Source organism: Paramormyrops kingsleyae, chromosome 11, assembly GCF_048594095.1.
Source record: "Paramormyrops kingsleyae isolate MSU_618 chromosome 11, PKINGS_0.4, whole genome shotgun sequence".
NCBI classification, from domain to species: domain Eukaryota; kingdom Metazoa; phylum Chordata; class Actinopteri; order Osteoglossiformes; family Mormyridae; genus Paramormyrops; species Paramormyrops kingsleyae.
The window spans coordinates 14165570-14187634 of record NC_132807.1 but is presented as its reverse complement, the minus strand read 5'-3'; the positions used below and the strand labels follow the sequence as shown (position 1 = coordinate 14187634).

General features: G+C 40.5%; 1 protein-coding gene across 8 annotated transcripts in view; it reads left to right on the top strand.

Annotated features, from left to right (window-relative positions):
* The window catches only part of shank2b (SH3 and multiple ankyrin repeat domains 2b), a 193697-nt gene that overhangs the window by 35575 nt on the left and 136057 nt on the right, over positions 1-22065 (top strand). For 7 of the 8 annotated variants that reach the window (XM_023805315.1, XM_072718094.1, XM_072718093.1 and 4 more), the window contains exons 2-5: positions 12281-12508; positions 15245-15448; positions 15792-15863; positions 21182-21290. In XM_023805315.1, coding sequence (XP_023661083.1) covers positions 12305-12508; positions 15245-15448; positions 15792-15863; positions 21182-21290 — 589 coding nt within the window. In that variant the 5' untranslated portion in view covers positions 12281-12304. Of the gene's footprint in view, positions 1-11490; positions 11608-12280; positions 12509-15244; positions 15449-15791; positions 15864-21181; positions 21291-22065 lie in introns of all 8 variants that reach the window. The other variant, XM_072718090.1, reaches the window with a different exon arrangement.

The following is a 22065-nucleotide window of genomic DNA, read 5'->3' as shown; positions in this document are numbered from 1 at the left end:
TATGTTTGAAAGCTCGTGTTGTGTGACACATCTTCTGTGAGCTGGATTTCATCTGATGCTTTTCCTTCAGCTCCCCGAGTACAAAATGTTACAGATCGTGACGTGACAGGTACCTCAGTGTTAATCTGTTTATTTTGAAGGACTTTTTTTGTTTTCACTTCTTTCCCTTGTAAAATGTCAAACATGACATTTTGAGCAAGAATTGCATGGATCAGTTTGCAGTGACTCAGCTGGATGTTGCAGTGAACATTACCATATCTAGTGATTGTCAGATGACGCCCTTTTGGCAAAGCAGCCCCTGGGTTCTTTTAGCCTATTTTTTGCCTGATATTCTATTTTGTGATTGTGGTACTGGGTATAGAAGCAGACAGTATGGTGGTCAGTCAAGCTGAACGCTGCAGGCTTGAGATGACCACGTCATATCAATGTTTCTCAATCTGTGGCAATAAGTCACTTTAAACATAAGCTCTTGTGTTTTGCAATATTTCGTTTGTTATTCAGTATATAGAACCTTCTTTTCAAGCCCATATGTTACTTTTTTTTCCATATGGGATTTTTCTTGAGTTATGATTGACTTGATGGTTGAGTTTTTTTCCTTGTGTTGACTGCTCCTGAGTTCTTCCCCTTCTTGTAATCAATTAAGAATGAAAACAATGCATTCAGACAAAAATTATAGTTTCTAAACGATAGTTCAGTCCAACAGGTGGGGAATGGACACATTCAGCAGAAGGATTACCAGCCAACTAATCAAATTCTGCCCTCGACTCCAGGGGATGATGTAACCATTGCATAGGAGTGTCACACACTTAATGAGTTCTGCTACGTTAGTACTCACCAGTACTTTGCTGAATTGAAAGTCACAAAAGGGAAACTGTTTAGCCAGCTGCCTAAGACCCCCAAGTGCCTGGGACCAGGGTTCACTTACTGTGTTCCCTTGAGTAATCACCGCGGTTCACAAAATAGGATGCATCTTCAAGTGCTATCTCCCCTGAAAGGTGTCAACAATGTCCCTGTACCCCCCCCGCCCCTCCCCAGCCCATGCCAGCTGGTGTCAGGAAAACGGCAATCTATTACTGAGCTAATGGCTGTAATCTTAGTGTTATTTTCAGGATGAGAGACAGCTGCTCCTTTCCCATATAACACAGTTCAATAATGAGGAGTGTAATTCTGTCACCTACACCGGCGACTCATGGAGTAGTTTTCCTGGAGCCTGCTAGATACTCACTGACCCAGGTGCTGACCCAATTTACCTCAGTGGTTGAGTTCTGGAACTGCTGGGGGGCTGTGAAGTGGCTCTGAAAGGCCCTTAGGAGACTTTTATCAGGCAGCTTTCTGAATGCTCTAGCTGCCCACTCAGTGATGGGTCTTGTGGGATTGTTTGCTTATACATGTTGAACACATGAGTTGAGTTTGTGAGCTTACATTGAATTATGATGTTGTTGAATACGTGTTATTCCATAGTTAGCTGTGAGCCGTGGACAACATATCTTTGCTGATGATTGCCAGTTACTTGGAAATTTGAAACAATTTTTACAAACATTGACCAAAGTAAATTATTTTTGTTAAAAATGTGCATTAAAATATTCATACATCATTCAAAATGTGCTAATTACACTGTACAGCCTCATGCCTCAGCAGGCTGTGCACTTACTAAGAATTACATCACAAGCAGAGATTAACACCGTAGTGAAGACTGACAGACATTTTGACAAAATGAGATATTTATCACAGACATGGTTTTTAAAAACATTTTGTCACAGATACATATAAGTCTTGTCATGGACACTTCTGTCCATGTTTAGGCAGGATGACAATTCCTGATTACACGCTTAATGATGACACACTAACAGTCTCATGGAGATCCACAGTGCAGTACAGTCCTATCCCCAAGACAGGGAAATGTCCAATGAAATGTATTTGCGTTCACATTTCCATAAAAGGATGTTTTGTGATTACCAGCCTAATTTCATTTCAGCATTTTATTTATTCTTGCACTGGGACATGAAAGTGTAACATATTCTTATCTAAGTCAATTAGCTTGCTTCCTCACGCTGCAGGGCAGGGTGCAGTTCATAGGGACACACGCAGAGATAGCTATGTGCTTTAGAATGACATTTGGAAGACAGGATATTTATCTTTGTTTGACTTTCTGTTTCAAATGTAATATTAGCCTACTAAGATGAAACGCAAAATAAAGTTAAAAGGAAGGAATGGCAGGGGCACTGTATTGACTTTAGGCGTTTCAGTGTAGCACCCGTCCTTTCTAGTTTTCAGATTCATATACGACACACCGGGTGCACTGCTGTCATTAATGCCTAGCCATTGAATTGCAGCACCAGGATGCTTGTGTGCTCAGAAGTGCAGCAACTTGTTGTTTGGATTTGGCTGGTACTAGTCAGTTTCAGACTACAGATCCATCTCAGCCATCACTCTTATTTAAAAACATCTTTAAAAACTGTCACTGTTTGCATTATCTGGGGGTCGGGGGTGGGAAATGAGATAGGGACCCCTGCCTATGTCTGGAGGCATGTGGGTTCAAATAGTATGATTAACAGAGTAATTGTCATCAATGGGCCCTTGAGAAAAGCCCCTAAACCCAGTTGCTCCGAGGACACTGGCTGACCCCCCCCCCCCTTCTAACCCCAAGCTTAGCTTACTTGTACATTGCATTGGTCAAAAGTGTCTGCTAAATAGCTACATTTAAGGCTGTTTTTACATTAACATGCAATTGTTTACAGCTCATACAATGCATTTAATCATTAAGTCTCAGTAAGTTTAGTCTTTTTGGTTTAAAAAATAGTTCTATGTGTAACCAATGTCTATCATTATTATGTGTTGTTTTTGACTGTTTTCACAATGTTGAAATATTTCTTGGTTGCCATGTCAACCCCCCATGCAGTGCACAGTGCAATTTTGTGCTTTTCTCAGCCTCACTTAAAGTGGCATGTGTAATGTGCAGACTGTCAGCCATCTTGCTCAATTCACCTTTATCGGTTTGTAATGGAGTGGAAAGTCAAGAGGAGCAATTAAGCAGGATTTGGTCCCCTGAGCTTGTTTTGGTAAATTGGGCCCCTGCAGAAATTAATTTTTTGATCCATTTTATGGATCTTTTTCAAACTTTGCATGGATAAGGAACTGGAACTGCTTAAAATTTAGAGACAGGTTGCTGCAAAATTGAAGCAACTTGGCACATTGATATCAAAAAAGGATGCAGTTTTGACACTTAATGTTTTGACTTTCCAGCCAAACAGATTAAGAGTGGGGTACCTGTCATGTCACAATCTGTAACATTTTGTAGTCAAAAAAATATTGGCACTTCTTTTTCAAACTTTGCAGAAACATTGTATTGGTACTGAACTGAAAGTGATTACATTTTGAGACAGATCACCCCAAAATTTGTAGCAGTGCTGCTTAGTGGCAGCATTCTGCAGGCTCATTGTGTGGGTGAAGATCTGGACCTGCTCAGTGAGATGAAGCTCTCATCTATAATGCACCATATACAGTATATGAGGTGGCCAACCTGACCTAAACACGGTAGAAATGGTTCTGAAGGCATTTGAGTGGAGAGTGAAGGAAAAATGGCCAATTAGTGCTCAGCATATGTGGAACCTCCTTCAGGACAGCTGGAAGAACATCCCAAGAAGCTTCCTCATGAAACTGGCATAGAGGAGAAAGTAGAATCAGCCAGTTCTTGGAGTAATTGGGGTTAAGAGCTTTGCTCAAGGGCTAAATGGTGGGATCACTCTGCTCACCCAGGGATTTGCTCCAGATAATTTCACAAATTTCACTCTATTTACTTATTAATCATTAAATTAATATTTGCATATCAACTTTTAACATAGAACAACTTTTGTCATCCAGGATTATGCCTCTTTGCATTAAAAATTATATGAGAGAGCATTTCTTGTCCACACAGATCTATTTATAGCAGGGGAGTGTGTTACATCATAAAACTACTAATTTACCAAAACAAAGTTTTTAGACTTCATTTACTCATTGGTAGCTTACCTATTGCAGCTACAAAATACATTGATAAACTCACAGAATTAATGAAATTACACTTTGCTCTACAAATCATAAACACTTAAAGTCATGTGAAATAGAAAGTACTATGGTCTTATCAGGACATAATAAACAATAATAAAATACATAAAAAATAATAATAATTTGGTCCTTATCAGGTTCTAACTTTAGGTGTAAAAGAAGAGACAGATTCCAAAGTCCTCCATTGAGGTTTGTGGACTTTCATTTATGCACAGCTCTAAGATCCCACCACAGCGTTTCAAGCAGGTTGAACTCTGGACTCTGACTGGACCACTGAAACACCTTGATTTTCTTTTTCAGCCATTCTGTTTGTAGATTTAATGGTATGCTTGGGATCATTGTCCTGTTACCTGACCCGATTTCAGCAAAGCTTTAGCTGTTGGACAGATGGCCTCATATTTGATTCTACAATACTTTGGTATACAAAGGAGTTCATGGTCGTGCTACCATGTTCTTTTAGAGAGAGAAGGCTTTCTCCTGTCAAGCCTTCCAAACAAGGCATACTTGTTCAATCTTTTTATAATTGTACTGTTATGAACTTTAACATTCAAAATGCTAACTGAGGCCTATAGAGTCTGGGATGTAGGTCTTGGTTTTTTTTGCCATTTCTCTGACCTTGGGATGAATTTGCTGGAATGTCCTGGGAAGATTGGCAACTGTCTTGAATGTTATCCACTTGTGGATAATCTTTCTCATTGTAGAATGATGGACTTCAGATTGTTTGGAAAAGGCCATATAACTCTTCATAGACTCATGGGCAGCAACAAATGCTTCTCTAAGATCATTCCTCCTTGGCATTGTGTTAACACACATCTGACTGCTCCAGACCAGCAAACTGCCAAAACTTCTGCTTCCATAGAGGTGGTCACACTTGCAGATGATCAATTAATCAAGTGCATTTGATTAACAGCATCTGGCTGCTACTTACCCTCTCAATTCCTATGGAAGCAGTAAGGGGGTACTTCATGTTTCACACACTGCGCATTTTGACTTAGTTTTTGTCAAAAGGCCTAAATAATGACACCAAATAATTTGTCATGTGTCGTTGTTCATCTGAGGTTGTATTTACCTAAATTTAAGGCCAGCTAAGGATCAGATGATTTTTTTTTTAATTATGTCCTGATACTGTACATAAAACCATACCAGTGAAAGAGGGTGTACTTTCTTTTTCACATGACTGCATGTTACTAACAGAAAAATAATTCCAAAAGGCTACATCACAATATATAATTTAGCATTTTGGGGACATCAACCCAACTGTAGTAAACAAAAAAAGAAAAATGTCAGTTTAGTGAACAGAAGATCTAGCACTAGAACTGCCAGCATTTTTTCAATCTCCTTTAACCACTAGCAGCGACATACTTTGGCACCTTTTCGCACCTTTTGTTTCCACTAATGGGCCATCGTATTAGCGTAGCACTCACCCATTAAGAAAACAATGGGGGAGTCAGGTATCACAGCTGCATAGCTACTGTAACCCCAAAAAAGCTGTAAAACCCATAACACGGTTGTGTTTGTGTCATATTTTCGCACTCTTTGATTATATTATTGGTTTCAATAGATTAATCTTGTGAAATTAATCTTATACCCACATCAGTTACAAAAGAAAAGATTCACTTTAACATATGTTACTAACACTATGGCACATTAGCGCAAACAAAATGGCTGCACATACCAAAGTACGTTTTGCTTGGCAGTTAAAGGAGTTTGACGTTCATTGGTGTTGAAAATTGCAGTTCTAGTATTAAAGCAGACATTTTCGATGATGTGTGGTAAGGGCCAGATTTCAACAAGTGTCAGTATCACTGCACACTCTATGTTCACGTCCATGTTGTTATTGAATCATTTAATAATTCAAGAGCAGCAACTTAGCTTAGGAGTGCAAAGAGGCATTGGCTTGGGATGGGGTAACTGTCCCCTTCTGCACATCCCTGGTCTGTAGTACCACCTACATCAGGGACAGGTGGATTATGGATGGATTATTATGGGAAAGGGGTTATTGTGGCTTATTTTCCCTTCTGGCTGGCATAATAGAAACTCATCTATTATCTTCGCCAAAGCCGGCAGTCCCCCAGGAATTGCTTGCTATTTATTTCATACAGTCAGCACTCGGCAGGTCCAGCTGAAATTGTACCAGTACTCCAGGACTGTGTGCAAAAGGGTCGAACACCACTCCAGATGTTTTGTACTCGAGTGCACATACTGCAGAAGTAATGTAGCCCCGCCCCTCACCAAAGCTGTATTGGCAGCAGTGTAATCAGTGATCTAGGCAGCATATTAACTTCCATGGCCGTATATATCCAGTGCCGATTATGGTTATGTCAAGCAACACAGTTTGATGCGTTGAGGTGTGGATAGCAGCTGGCCATAACAAATACTGGGGGTGACATGCATTGGAAAGGTCCTTTGATACTTTTCATATTGGTTCTGCCAACAGTTGGACTTTCACAGTTAACTGTCTGTCAGAAACCTTGATTCTAGAGCCTTTGTCTTTGAATATATGAAGAAATGAGAAGTGGCCATCTTGTACATGTACAGCTGTCTGTTAATAAAAGTGCCCGTGTGACATTAAGGACATTTGGCTCTGATTTGGAACTGTCTATTTGTTACTCCTTCCTGTACTAGCTGGTCTACCAGCTCATACTATCAAACCACTGCATTCAAAATGCTGTAGCACGTTCGATACTCAGTCAGCCCAAGCATTCTCATGTCTCTTCACTGGCTCCCTATTGGGGCGAACATCAAGTTCAAGTCCTTAGTGCTGGCTTATGGGTCCATTAATGGATTGGCACTAAGTTCCCTGAATTCCGATGTCACACCTCACCCACTTCAGTCAGCACCAATGCCATCCTGGAGCTCCCGTCACCACGATAGAAGTGTCACTCCAAACTATTCTCTTGTGTGGTTCTTCCATGGTGGAATAAGCTGCCAAATCATGTCCAGTCATCAGAAGAAACACCTTAAGACCCATCTGTTCCATGAGTTTCTTTACTAACCTGATTTCTGTCAGGGTCAGCACCCATCTGATCCTGCCCTTCATGTCTCTTTCCCGTTTGGCCAGCTAGTATCGCTGGCTAGCCTGTCTTGTCATTCCTTGTCTGATAATCCTTGTGTGTTTTCAATGCTCCCTGGACTGTCACTCAGCTCATTGGGTTCAGTGTGTGGCTTTGATACTGATTTCCTCAAGTCATGGGTTCAAAACCGGCCAGTTAACCTGTTATTTGTAAATGTCAATTATATATTCTTCTGTTTATTTGTGTCTTTAATTCCTGCACTTGGTTCACCCTCCTTCTATTCTATTCTAGTTTTGTTTTGTACCTTTTGATTTTGTAATTGATTAGCCTTGTTTTATATTCCCAGTTAATGTTACCTAGGTTTTGGTTTTCGTAAAGCTCCCTAGTTTCTGTGCCTATTAGTTATCAGTTCCCCCTTGTTTCTCATTGTTCCTGCACCTCCCTTGGTTTGTTAATTGATTATGAGTTACACCTGTCCTTTGTCTTCCCTGGTTCTCTGTGTGTATTTAAGTTCCTGCCTTAGTTTATTTCCCGAATGGGTCCTTGTGTCAGAATGTTCATGTGTGCGATGGTTTTTATGCTGCCTGTTCCCTGTCTTGCTGGTTTCCCTTTGTAGTTTGTTTATAGTTCTGTTAGTAGTGTTTCACCCCTGTTTCGTTCTAACCCCTCGTGGTCCTTTTGTTTGTACTTTTGCCCAGTGTATTTAGTTTCTGTAATAAACCCCCTTGTGTCTCAGAGCCGCTACTGGAACGTCACCTCCTTTCCTGGCTCTTCACTGGCTCTTGTGTAGTTTTATTAAGCTCTTACTTTAATAGTTGCGTAGCTGTTTGGTCGCTCCTGCTCCAAAACTGCTTGCACTTGTGCCTGCGCATTCAGTGCAAGGTCAGCATAGTTGCACTATTGCCTAGCTGACTCCTCAACAGCATGAAAGTTTGCAATGTGCTATTTTCTTTGCCTGTACATCACTTTGGATAAAAGCATCTGCTAAATATGTAAATGTTAATCTGGAGGACCCAGTGACGTGGGAGGACCCATGGGAAGGCATGTAGAACAACTTTTCTGGGCCTCTGTCAGAGTCTTGGGTCAGAAGCTTCAACCTGAGTGTTTAGCTCATTTTTGAATTGGATTAAATGCACAGATCAAAGGACAGTAGGGAGTATTACAACCAGCGCTGAGAGCCACCCACCTGCCAGACAGTGATTTTGGGGTAGGGGGCAGTAGTGACATTTTAATTTGACCCCTGTCCTAAAGTCCATGTGATGATGGTCAGGCTGAGAAATGCACAGAAACATATTGCAAAGAAAATAACACCCATGCCCAACTGGAAATAGTTTTGCCATATTTTATATTGAACAATAATGGTGTATCGTGATTGAGCCTTGATCCCCCACCAAAAAGCATGCTTGTTATTACAGTGGAAGGATGAATGTCATGTGGACAGGTGTTTTCTAGGAAGAAGGACATTGACCTTTTGGTGTGTTATTGTCATCAAATACTGTTTTCACTGGTAACTGTATCACTTTTCTGTCCTTCTGCCCTTGTTTCTGCAGCTGAATAAGGCTTAATCTTCTAAAACACAAAGTGCATGACATACATATATATTCACAGTATATACACTTCCTCATCACTGAGGGACAGATGCACCTTTTACTCTAACTATAAGTAGCAGTCAAACTTTGAACTCACCTTCCCATAGAAAGGTTTATCTGTAATATTCTCTACATTTTAGAATAATTATAAAGACATAAAAACTATAAATTGATATACAGAATTATACACTGATCAAAAAAGTATTTTAAAAAACTGTTGGGGGGCAGCTCTGTGGGTTGGGACTCAGAAGGTTGCTGGTTCAGATTCCTGGTTCTGAGTGATCCCACCATTTGGCCCTTGAGCAAGGCCCTTAACCCCATTGGCACCAAGGACTGGCTGACTCTACTTTCTCCTGTAGACCAGTTTCATGAGGTGGCCCTTTGGGATGTTCTTCCAGCTGTCCTGAAGAAGGTCCCACAAAAGCTGAGCACTAATTGCCCATTTTTACTTCACTCTCTGGTCAAAGCGCTAAAACCATTTCTACTGTGTTTAGGTCAGATGTCCAAGTCATGTGATATGACAATATCAGTCAAAAGTTTGGACATGCCAAGCTGTCCAAAATGATAGTGATAGTGAAAATGATATCACTTTCCTTTTTAGACGGCTTGGAATGTCCAAATTTTTGACTAGTACTGTATATATGTAATAGGTGTGTAAAAATGCATTTATGCATCATGATAAATTGATTATTAAGGTGACAATTCAATGCATTGATCTGAAAACATTTCAGGGCAGTAATGGGTTGTTCACTCTAGCGTTCACATGCTGTAAGTAGACGTGCAAATTAGCAGTTTTGGCACACAATATTCTGAATTGCGGGAAGTCTCATTAATATTCATAAAGGAAGCACAACCTGATGATTGCTGAGTTATAGTGATAATCTTTGCACTAGCACAGCTTTTGGAAAATGCCTGTTTTATGGCACAAAAATGTTCTTTTTGCAAGTTACAGTAGCAACGACCAAGAGGTAGCTAGTTAGCTAAGTTTAAACTCAAATTAGTCTTCAAGATACACGACATATTGGTTAACATATTAGCATTGCTCCAATGTGTCAGTCTTGGCTGATATTACCAGCCAATATTTAAACTCCCCTTTGGCTCCAACAATTTGTATCCCTAATATGTATGCTTTATTATTACTGGGTGATGTCAAGTCCTGGTGAGCATATAGATGGCCTTCTTCAGGAATGTTCTTTATTCTGTCCAGTTCTTCAGGCTTTCCAAAGGACTTGCACACTATGAATAGCAAAGCCACGTCAGGCCATTGCCCATTTATTAAAAGACACCTCTTCACCATTGTCACCAACTCAGAACTTTTCATATGCAGCATCTAATTTATTCAGTACAATATAGCCCTTTGTAATGAAAATGTACTTCACATGCATTGTGTCAATTACAACAGGACCATTTCCATCATTTTACTGCATCATGAATGTCCACTTTAGGCAAAACGTAATTTTTCCTTTGAAATTATCATCATATAATGTTTGTTTTGCTGTAATTATATGTGGAGCTTTTAATTTGTGAATTGGAATTTGTGAAGTGTCTTATCTCGTTAACAATTGCCCAGATTGGAAAAGAAAATTTAAAAAGTGTAATCTATTTTGTCAGCTGTATTATTATGCTTATTAGTCTTAGTGATTAAAGTGAGGGACAGATTTTGACAATTTCAGTTATACTGATTGTGTAAAGATGCTTTACTTTGCACACCTTTACCTGCACAAGAATAAATTTGCCTTATTATGTATATCAGCTTACCACTTTATGAGAGGTAATGTCTCAACTAAATGGCTTCATAAGACCTTTCTTGTTATTTCTCTGTGAATTGCACCAAAAAAGCACCAAGAGTAGTCATGCATTCTGAATGTGGTTAAAGGAACCCATGTGTTCTGAAAGGGGCCTTCAGACAAATAAAGTAATAGTAATATTATAGCGATAGCTAAGCATGTTCCATCCCCCGCACATGGTATTTTGGCCTATCCTCCAGATATTCGTTCTAATCAGGTCGTTTATTTAAGGTGCAGGTTCAGCAGGCCTTGCTCCAGTGTTAGCGCTCCCTTGAAATCCAAACCCTCATCCAGGCTTTTGGTCATCCAAACATACTTCTTTGCCATATATAGCCATTTTGGCCTGAATAGGTTGCAAAATATTGCAGTTAACAGCTTTTCTCAAAACGATATCTGTTCTCTAGCCCAGACTGTCTTCAGAACAAACAACAACAGTGAGAAAAAAAGCCAGTGTAATGCCAGTGTAATGCCAGTGTAATGCCAGTGTGATGCCATTGCCCACTTTTTGTTTGGATGCGTTACATTTCCAGGTTAGTTAATCTTTTTCGTGCAAATCTTGGAAATTATATTGGTACCAGTAATGACACCACAGGCATCTGACACCTCGACAAAAAGACTGATTGTGCGGTTAGGTTACCTACCTGTTGTAACGGGTTTTACTGTGGCTAGATAACCTCCAAAATACTAACACCAGGTTAGATGCATTTGAGTAATGCAAGCTCCTCTGGTGGTAGAAGAGCATGGTCGTCATAGCAGGTAAGAGACTGGTGTGGTTGAGGTTGGCGGTCTATGCTAAGCTTGACAGTTAGCAGGATATCCCCTGTCCCCTTTCATTTATTTTTTTAAATATCAGTTTTGAATTTTTGAAAACTATTGTTCTGGTTTGTTGTAGGAAAGCTTTCATTGTGTGTTTTTTTTCATATTGCGTTGCGATAACCTGTTTAAAGTGATCATATACTGTACCACTAATCAATAATACTGTATGCTAACAGATACTGTAATAGTGCAGTACATGCTTTAAATTCTTTAGATATATTAATGCAGTGTTCTGTTCAGACCAGATGGCATGCAGTCCATGATTGAACGCTCACTGCAACCGTGGAAGACTTGAGACTTAACTTGGACTTGTGACCAAAGACTTGCAACTTGACTTGGACTTGCAAAAAATGACGTGTGAGCATCTCTGTTTATAACACAACTGAAAATGTGTCTGTACTGTATTTTCAGTGCCTTTTTTCTCCTAATGGGAATAATGATTCCAAGGACTCAGCAGTTTTTTTCCTTTGGTAAACTTCTTTCTGAAATTCAGATGTTAAAACTCATTGCTATTCTCTGAACAGATTGTATCGCTGATTGATATTGTTCTGTATGAGTACAGCAAATGCTTAACTTTTTCAAGTATTCAAGTATTTTTCAAGTAAAATTATATTTTGAATTAACCACAAAAATTTTGTGTGATGACAATATAAAATCATTTAAAAAAATGTCCTTGCACATGCCTCACCTTTCTGATATATTGCTTTATAAATGTGTTACGCTTTTCAGCAAAATTAAATTATTAAGTTAGAATTCAAATTGGAATTAAGTAGGACATAGTATAAACCACGTTATATTCAATATCTCCCTCTTGTTCATAATGCTGTATTGCAGTATATGTGATTATTTTTGTCTGGGCGAAACCTAGAAGGGTAGCAGAATATCCATTAAACAGGAAGCTATGGGACGTTTTGCAGCTGAAAATAGCCCAACCTTTTAAATTCATATTTGCATAAACTGCGTTTTTATAACATTATAAATAACTTTCCTTTCTCTTTTCACTTTTGTCACCCCTGTTTTATTCTTACAGCTGAATTTGGCCGCACTGCTGAATATGCCCCGGAGCCCAACATCCAGTGAGGATGAGATGGCCCAGAGTTTCTCTGACTACTCCATGGAATCTGAGTCTGACAGCTCCAAAGAGGAAACCATCTATGAGACCATAAAGGCCACATCAGAGCGGCCAACCAGCAAGATGGAGGACACCCAGAACAATACGCTGGTCATCCGGGTGGTCATCCCTGACCTGCAGCAGACCGTGAGTGATCACATGGGCCCACAGAGCCTCGCCGCCGCCTTCCTGCCCATTCTTAATGTGTGGCTGTGGCCTCAAGCGAAGCACCTTTGTCTTTGGGCAATCTAGTACACATGCACAAAAGACTACGACAGTCTCTGTTCCCATGAGTGTGGCATTCTGTCTGATCCGGTTTGCTCTATACCTGCACGGCATTTTAAGGCCATGATTGTAAAACATGCATTCTTCATTTTGTTTGACACATGATAAGGTTTCTGAAGAACAGAAATTATAGATACATTTCTATACATTATTAGGATTAGTAGAGGAGCTAGTTTATCTCCCATCATTCGGGTATCAAACATTATGAAAGAGAAGTGGATGGAAGTCATTTTAAGTCAAATTACTGGTCTGTTACTTTTTGCCTTTCAATTGTTGTACAAAAGGAATTGATTATGAGTCTCATATTTAGTTTTCTGGGTGAGAACCCATTTCACTGATTGCCTCTATATCGTCTATGTTTCTGCAAGAAAACGTGTCATTACAGCACAAAGTCTGGGAATCATTTTGTTCCTTTCAAATAGGCTATAGTTTGGAAGTTCTGAGTTCTGATCATTCTGCAGGCCAGCCCAGTACAACCTGCAGTATTTTGTAACTAGGGTAGCCCATCCAGCTTCGTAGCTGGGGCCCTGTATCACCAATATGCTTTCAAAGGGATATTGCCCATTAGTGGAATGACATAGAAAGAGCAGGGCTCTGCGACCTTTTGGAACATCACGGCCACCTTTACAGCATTGTGTCCCACCCATCCCTCTGTCCACGTCATGCCCAAGCCAGCCCACCAGAGGACGCAGGTGCCGCTCTGCTTCTGCTTCAGAGGCACTCAGTTGCCGCTTTGTTGCATCCCTGTTCAGCTGCCCATACTCTGGCCTGGCAGGATCTGAGCACAATTCACACGTCTGCTGCTGCCGCCACTCAATTATCTGCCACTGGATTGCGGCCTGACACTCGGCCTGATTGACAGGAGGCCGACAGGCTCGTTGTCGCCAGCCCAGAGCCACGCAGCCGGCCTGTCTGTCATCTCCAGGCAGAGGTTTCATGGCAAAACGCAAGATTCCACTCACCACCTGCCTCCCTCCCCAACACGTTCCCCTTCCTCAGGCTCAGGACACTGTGTGTGCTTTTGTCTAGGAAGATTGACACTTGGCCGGATTAATACTGACACCCACATATGAAAATCTACATTCAGATTTGAATGATCAGTTGAATCCCATTGCTTTGTAATTTGCATGTCCTGTTTAATAAGATTTTTCATATTATGTGTGGGTTCATCTGGGTGAGCCTTGTTTTAAACTTAGGACATCAGTCCAGAAATAAGTAAAAGGTGAATTGAAGAGGTTGGAGGCTTGAGGTGAAATTAAACTGACAGCAGCTTACGGGGCTTAACTTCAAACAAGCATTACGCTGCAGAAGGAGAAGCCCTGGGCTGGGAAAGTGACTATTTTACCATCTGTTTGAATTCCGGATCGCAGGTGCGATTGTATGAATCTGTTTTCTGGCAGGAGAGGGAAATCATTGTAGTGCAAAACTCACAAGTCTTCTATTAAGTAAAAGGATGAGAAAGCTTGGAGGATTCCTGTCGCCACCACACTATGGGAGTGCCACTGATGCTAGAACAGAATATACACCGATGCTCTCCACAATGTCTTTGAATAACATTTTTGTGCTTTTCATTTCTGGGAAAGTACCTGTATCAGTGGATGTGCAGGATGCAGTCACTCAGTCCTTTTGTGCCTGCCTTTGTATCTTCAGTCCTGCATACATGAAATCCAAGCAGCATTAATGGCTTATTTTACACTGCCAGTGTGGCTTTCTGTACTGTCTGCTAATAGTAATGTGTTTAGGTAGTTTAGTTCTGTGTAGAGAAGACCCTCAGATGGAAGTACACACCATTGGAATTAGCCTGCCGCTTAATGGCTGAGACACATGGTGCCCTTTATCCCCTTCATGAGGAAATGCTTTCAGTTTGGGCAGCCATGTTTGTCGTAGTGGAAACAGAATTACTTGTTTTACCCTAGAATGACTGAATAATGGAGGAAAGTGTTAGATGTTAGAGGCTAATTTGTTGTAAGCAGTTAGATATATTCAGCTGTTTCCGAAATTTATTGCAATCGCTTTACTGTATAATTAGCAGACAAATGTTCTCTGTAAAATAACATGCTTTCATTTTTCTGACAAGCTGCAGATTGCACGTTTCTGCCTCATGTACTACCTGCACTGTTCTATATACTTTGTTGGGTGTTTTTTATTTCTTTTTTGGGCACTGTTGTGCTGGATTTATTTTTGTGATGAAACCCCCCCCCCCATCTCCCGGAAGATCAATAAAGTTCTATCTTATCTTCTTAGGCTTTACTGCTAGTGTTTGCCTTATCAGATGGTTATATGTACTGTCAGCAAGTTGTCAGCAGGACTGTTACCATACTCTGCTATTAATTGGTGCAACTAGCAATGCTGGTGTGTATCTTTCAACCTGTAACCGGCTTTGTAGCAGAATGATATTGTGTTACTGAAAATAAACCTGGTCTACCAGTGTTATTTTATTAAGAAATACTTTATGCTATAAATAAATAAGCCACTACCTATGTATTTGTAAACAAAGCCTTTTGCAAGAGACGTTGATTATGGAGCATTGATTATGTTTTTTGCACATTCTCCTCTGCTAAAAAGTGTGACGATTAGTCTTCTCTTTGTTTTGAGCAGAAATGCATGAGGTTTAACCCCGATGCCACTGTGTGGGTTGCCAAGCAACGGATCCTGTGCACACTCAACCAAAGCCTGAAGGATGTCCTGAACTACGGCCTCTTTCAGCCTGCAAGCAATGGGCGGGACGGCAAGTTTCTGGAGGAAGAGCGTCTCTTCAGAGATTACCCCCAGCCAATCAGCAAAGGGGTGCCTGCATTAGAGGTTATGTCTCCTCTGGAATTCCTATTTCCATGCAGCTACTCTGCAATGTACAAGAAGCACGGCTAATCATCTGTGTTTTACCTGCTGATGTTTAATATCTACAGTTTTAGCCAAAATTTTGGTCCAAATGTGCCGTGTTTTTATTGTCGCTATGCACATTATCTATGTGTAAAGACGGTATGTGCAGAGTAAAAGTGGATGTGCCTTTCTACTGTATTTCACATTGCTTCAGAACTGTCATTTAGGGCACATGTATTTGGGAACCATTATCAACGTGAAAGCAAATCAGTTTTGGTTAAATGACAATGACAATAATATTTGCTCCGTTTTATTCATTTTACAGTTTCGCTACAAGAGTAGAGTTTACAAGCAACCAAATATAGACGAGAAGCAGATCGCCAAACTCCACACGAAGGTGAGTAATAAAGGGCACTTGTATGTCTGCCATCACTACAGTACGTTAATCAGGCCAATCAGAAAGTTAAAAGTTTGTCTGCTTTGAACCCTACCTTCCATTTCATATATTGTGCCATCTGACCCTTTTCTATGCATTAGCATAATGTTCCAGGTCACCTCTCGTTGCCCTATATGACTCTGTGATTGAGATGGAGCTCCAGCCTCAAATCTTATTGACCATTAGAATGTAGGAAAGCAGAAGAGAACTGGCAGGAAGAGACGTGGCGGCAGGCTGATTGTATCAGCGCTAAGAGCTGAGTGCTTTCTGAATGCCAGCTGCATCATTACTGTACCACCCGATGGGAAAATAGCTATTTCTTGAGGATTTGCTAATGTGAGACAGACGGGGCTTGGCTGTTTTTCACCCCCAAAGCAGATAGTGTTACGCCACAGGATTTACCCAAGTTGGAGATTTGGCTCCACCCTCTGTCAGCCTGGGCTTTTTAGGAGCCTGGGTTTGGTTTTCATTTGCGGCCCTCCTTGGCAAAATGATAAATGGCCATGTTTGGGAACATAATCCTATTATTTGTGCTGACTGATACACAGCAGGAGACAGACTCTCGCAGGTGCTTCTCCTTAATGGCAAAGGCACAGGTCTCCTCTGTCCTTCTGGACCATCAGTGGTTAGATGTACTGTTAGATGGTTACCTTTTGAAGAACCCAGTTGATCTGAATGGGGTATTTCTTGCGCTGGCATGCCTCGATTGTGCCATATGTACTGATTCCACCTGAAGTGATGTCCTTTGTCCTTGAGTCTGATCCACTGCCTTCACGGATCCATCACCATTACGTCTCTTTGGCCTGGTTGCAGGTTAACAGTCCGGGGGATTATTAGGCCCGACATTATGCTTTATTGCTCCGGCCAGACTAAGCAGTATGTCATTTTCTCTTCCAGTCTGTCTGCCAGATCTAATCCAACTTTTTATCAAGTTAATTACACATTCCATATGTAAACTCTGCACTGTAGAGTAAGCTCAAGATTTAGTTATTATAGGGCAAGTGATGGCTACAGCCCTGTAGTATCTCAGTTGCCTGTTAATTTGTGACTGATTTTTCACCCGAAACATGTACAGATATGGTCCAGATAATGTAATTTTCATTTGACCAATTAAGAGAAGGAATGAATATCCCAATCCTCTGGAAGAGCCTATGCCTTTTAGACTATGGATTTAAATCATGGCAGTATTCGCTGCTTCCGTTTTGGTGCCACGATCATCAGCAATGATGCTGTCAAGCAGGGCTCATTTTGCACCTTGAAGCAAGACAAACAGAGCTGCAGTGAAGTAATTACCCTCACAGCTGACTGTTCAGGGTTTAGCTGAGGACTTCCTTCACATTCCAAACATTTACCCGTCATTTTGCTGTCTGTTGGGTTTACGAGATGGAGCAGACCTCCCCTCTTTATTATTGAATAGAAGTAATTTGTGTCCCACTTTAAGTGAGGCTGTTGCTTAGTAAAACTGTCAAAGAGCATCCTTTTAAATGTCACATAATGTCACATCTGATCTGCCATTTGCCAATTTTTTTTTTATTATTCAGCCCACTGTAAGACAAAATTCTTTGAAACAGGTAGGTGACCGACTTCCTTTGGGACAAATTAGTGTATTTCTTCAAACTGGAGAAGACATCAATCATTTTGCCCAAGACAAGGTATTAAGCCCTCTCTCATCACAAATAATTGATAATTCATCCATGACTTATCCATGGCTTTGGGCTAGAATTAAAGTTTGAATTATGGTATTGCCCAGATGGGGAATACATATGGTTTGGGACCACTCTGCTGATGCCACAGATTATATGCTTAAGACAATAACTCAAAAGCTATTTGACGGATCATTTTCAAACTTTTTGGGTGATAACTGAAAGTGATTATAATTTGAGACAGATCACCCCAAAATTAAAGCAGCACCACATAGTGACAACAAAGGGAAAGGTAAAAGCAGATGACAGTTGACACTGAATCTGATGTCAAAAAGTATTTGATGGATCTTATTACTACTTCAGAAAAATATTATATGGATGAAGATCTACACCACGTCTCATTTTCAGACAAATGTCCCCAAAAATGAAGCAGCAGCATAGCGTGGCAGCAAAGGAAGGAAACAACAGCTGTAGAACTAGGGAAATTGATTTTAAAGATGCATATAAAGTACATTCAAATATACAATTAAATAAATTTACATAAAGTTTTTCTGAAATAATAGTATAATAGATAATAATAACTTAAGAGTTACATTTATATAGCACCTTTCATAAATCCAAAGTCTCTGGTTACACTGGACAGCAGTGTTCATTAAACAGGAAGGCTTTAATGGAGAATGAAAAACAGTCACAGAGAGCTTGAGGAAGAGAATTCCAGAGTTTGGGGGCAATGGCACTGAATGACATGCCACCCATAGTGAGAAGCCTGGCACAATGAACAAGGATTACTGTAGATTACAGCTAAATGACTGGAAAGAGTGAGGGGGAGAGTGAGAGGTCAAGAGTTCACTGAGGCAAGGGGGTGTAACGCCATGCTGAGCTTAGAAGGTAAGTAATAACATTTTGAATTTGATATGGGACAGAACTGATAACCAATATGACAGTAAGAGAATATGGGTGATGTGAGCAGAGAGCTGGTTATGGGTGAGGACTCTCGCAGCAGACTTCTGAACAAACTGAAGCTCTTGTAAAGAATTTGCAGGTAGGCCAATGAACAGGGAATTACAATAGTCAATACGGGACATAATGAAAGCATGAAGCAGAGTTTGTGCATCATTACTAGCGAGAAATGGCAAGCCGTGTTATGGAGATGGTATGATGCAATTTCTCATGAACGTTCAGTGATGGGTCTGGTGGTATTGCTAGATTTCTAATAGCATGAGCAGGCTTAATGCCTTCTGGAAGCTACATTAAACGTTTGCTCCAGCTGTGCAATTCAGAAACATGGTGGAGGGACAGTATCCAGAGATTGAAAGCACACCCAGTATCTTGAAAGTAGATATCTGGGCACACTTTGGTTTTTATTGAGTTAAAGGGAAAAACGAACTGATTAAAACATATGTTTTATGTAATTCTTCTTGAGTCAAGATTAAACACTTTGGCAAGGCAACAAATATGAGGAATGACATTACTCATTTTCACCCTGAGTTACAGTTAGTTAGCAACTGCAAGAAATGTAGCAGCCAATCAGCAAACCATACAGGAAGCGACTGCATGAACATTAGCCCTGAAATCCGAAAGGCCAAGGAGATCATGCAACCTATTGCTGCATTTATTGCCAACAAAGGATTTATTAAGTCTTGGAGAATGTAGTCTTTCATTTTCTTCTGCATGCCTTTGGACAAAGGCACAAAATACCATCACACACAAACAAGAGCCCTTTAGGATACCATACTGGTGCTCATGCTTTTGCACACAGGATGCTGTCTTTTAAGTAACACCCAAATTCAACTCTTACGCCTGCCTCCGTACATAAACCATAAACCATCTCAGGTTGATACTGACTCTCAAGTTCATTGCAGTTGTCAGTTCTGTTGTGTTTGGGCTGCTTGGCATTTCTGGGAAATATAGTCCCACTGGTCCTATTTCCTTGTTTGAACTGGGAATTTTATTTTTGTTTTGATTCAGTTTTGAAAACTTTACTATTATGTTAGAACTTTTTAGTTGTATTATACAGTAAAGTTAAAGTGAATTGTCCTGCATTTTGTTATAGTGAAGTGTAAGTTAAAACAATGGTTTTTTTTTAAGAGTAAAACATTTTTACAATACTGGTATGGAAATCTTGTTTGGAAAAAAAGCTGCTTTTTCAATGTAAAGTGAGAGTCTTGATTCTGATTTTTGAACAGCTGGTAAATAAAAAGAAATTTTAAAATGTCAAAAATACTGGCTACTTCTACAATAAATAATGGATGAGATACATTGTGATGCATCAAGCATCGCTTTATAATCAAATCGTTACCCTGTGAATCATAATCGAATCGTATAGTGAGACTTGTGAAGATTCACAGGTTTATTTCATGGGCATGTTAAACTAAAGCATGATTTAGTACGGCTTCAACAGCGCTCCTGTAGCTCAACAGCATTGCAGTAACAATGCAAAGCTAGTGGGTTGAAATCCCAGTGAACACACACAAATTGTAGCTGTTCCCTCTACTGTAAGTCTTTTTCAGTGCATTAAATGTAACTTAGTTAAATGTATGTCATGCACACAGAAAGAAAAAAATTGTCCATGCCCCCTCCAGGGCTCTCTATATAGCATTAATGCATTAATAATCTGTTTCAGCTCTTAGTGTTATGCCACAGAAAATGTTGATGTGCAAAAGAGAAATAAATATAAATATTTAAACATATAAATAATATACATGACATTTTCAGACATAGACATTGAAACATACACAAAGGAGTATAAGTAACCACCTAATTTGTGGGGAAAGATTCTGAAAATTGTCAGGTGGGATGTGCAATAAATGAGTAAGTATACTTTCAGACCTGTATCACAGCAAGGACTCAGCATTCAGGTAAAAACTCATTTATTAACTTTCACATTTCCAGTTAATCCACCTAATACTTCTATAAATTTTCCAGGTTGGTGAGTGTGTGAGAAGTATAGATTGGGTGGGGGGGTGACGGGCCAGTCATTCTGATCACCCCCCCTTTCTAGTTTCAGGCTGCTTCATGTAAAAAGTCACTGTTAGTCTTTAGGTTACCTGATTAAAAAGTTCACGTTACTTTTACAATGTGTTTATTTGCTTCATGATATACATGGGCTATTTTTCCTGCTTCTAGTACACGGTGGAACAGTGGAAAGCAGCAATATAGTAATATAGATATGACCAGGTATAATGTGTCATCTTGAGAAGTAGGATATGATTCTCTCTGAATTCCGTGTGTTTGGATGAATGGAGGACTGGTGAGTCTAGGTCACGCCTACCTCTGTCGGCACATGTGCTTCTGGAGCTCCTGTGTCAGTGTGGCCTTTCGGGCGGCATGCGTCTGATCGCTGTGTAGTTCAGCTGGGTCATGTGGCCCGTCTCCCCGGAGCTGAAGCAAGGTGAGGCAGCATCCCGAGGCCGCATTGTTCCAGGCGGCACCCTCCTCGGGCTCCAGTGCCGGGGGAGCTGCTCTCCTACTTATTTTTAACTGGCCTGGAAAGTGAAAAGGAACATTTGTCCTGGAAACATGCTGCGCGCTGCCAGATCGTTGGAGCATCGGCAGCGGCGGAGTTGTGTAGACCGGCATGGCGGCCAGACCTGGATCTCGCACACATACATTCTCCTCTTTCTCTCTCTTTTCCAGGCCAACTTGAGGAAGTTCATGGATCATATTCAGCATCACCAGCTAGATAAACTTACCAAGCTACTGGAACGGGGGCTCGATCCCAACTACCATGACCCAGAGACTGGGGGTATGCAACCTCTGAATATATCCTATTTTCTTCCTGACTCGAGGATAGCTGTACCCCTGAACTAATTTACAGCAACTAGCACAGTGGGTAGGTGTACAAAAAAGTGTACAAAACAATTCTCTCTGTTCCACCATCTAAAAACACCATGTCCTTGTATGATGCTGACCTTAAATGAAAAGTGCATAAACAGCGGTGATATTTTTAATGTTCTGCTGTTTTCAGTCATGCAATTCAACATCTTAGTGCCATGCATGGTACTCATTTATACACTGATAAGGTACAGAACAGCATTAATAGATATTAACAGGAACCTCAAAAACCTGAATCTCAAATTCTGGAACACTGTACTATACTATCCTCAGAACTGCACTGTCACCTGTGACACTGAATATTAATAGCTGTTCACTGATGATGGTGGCCGTCCTTTCTAGCCTTCTTTTAACAAAACGATGAGTATTAGCATTTTCTGATACAGGAATTTTTAGGTATTCTTGAGTTGAGCCGTATTAGAGCGCTGACCTTTGAGGAGATCCCTGTTATTGATCTGAGTGAATGTTAAAATCAATTGACCCCTTTAGTGTTCACACGTCAATGAACCTGTCAACATGGTGGCAGACAGCCCTTCATGTGAGGGACAGCTCTGGCTAGGAGATAAGATTTAAAGTGTGACTGACAATGCCTCAGATACTCTTCTCTGTTCACTTCAAGTGGTTCTCTGCCAAAAAAAAACAGGACTTCCTTGATCCATAAGGCTCTAATAGCTAACTGCTTTGTG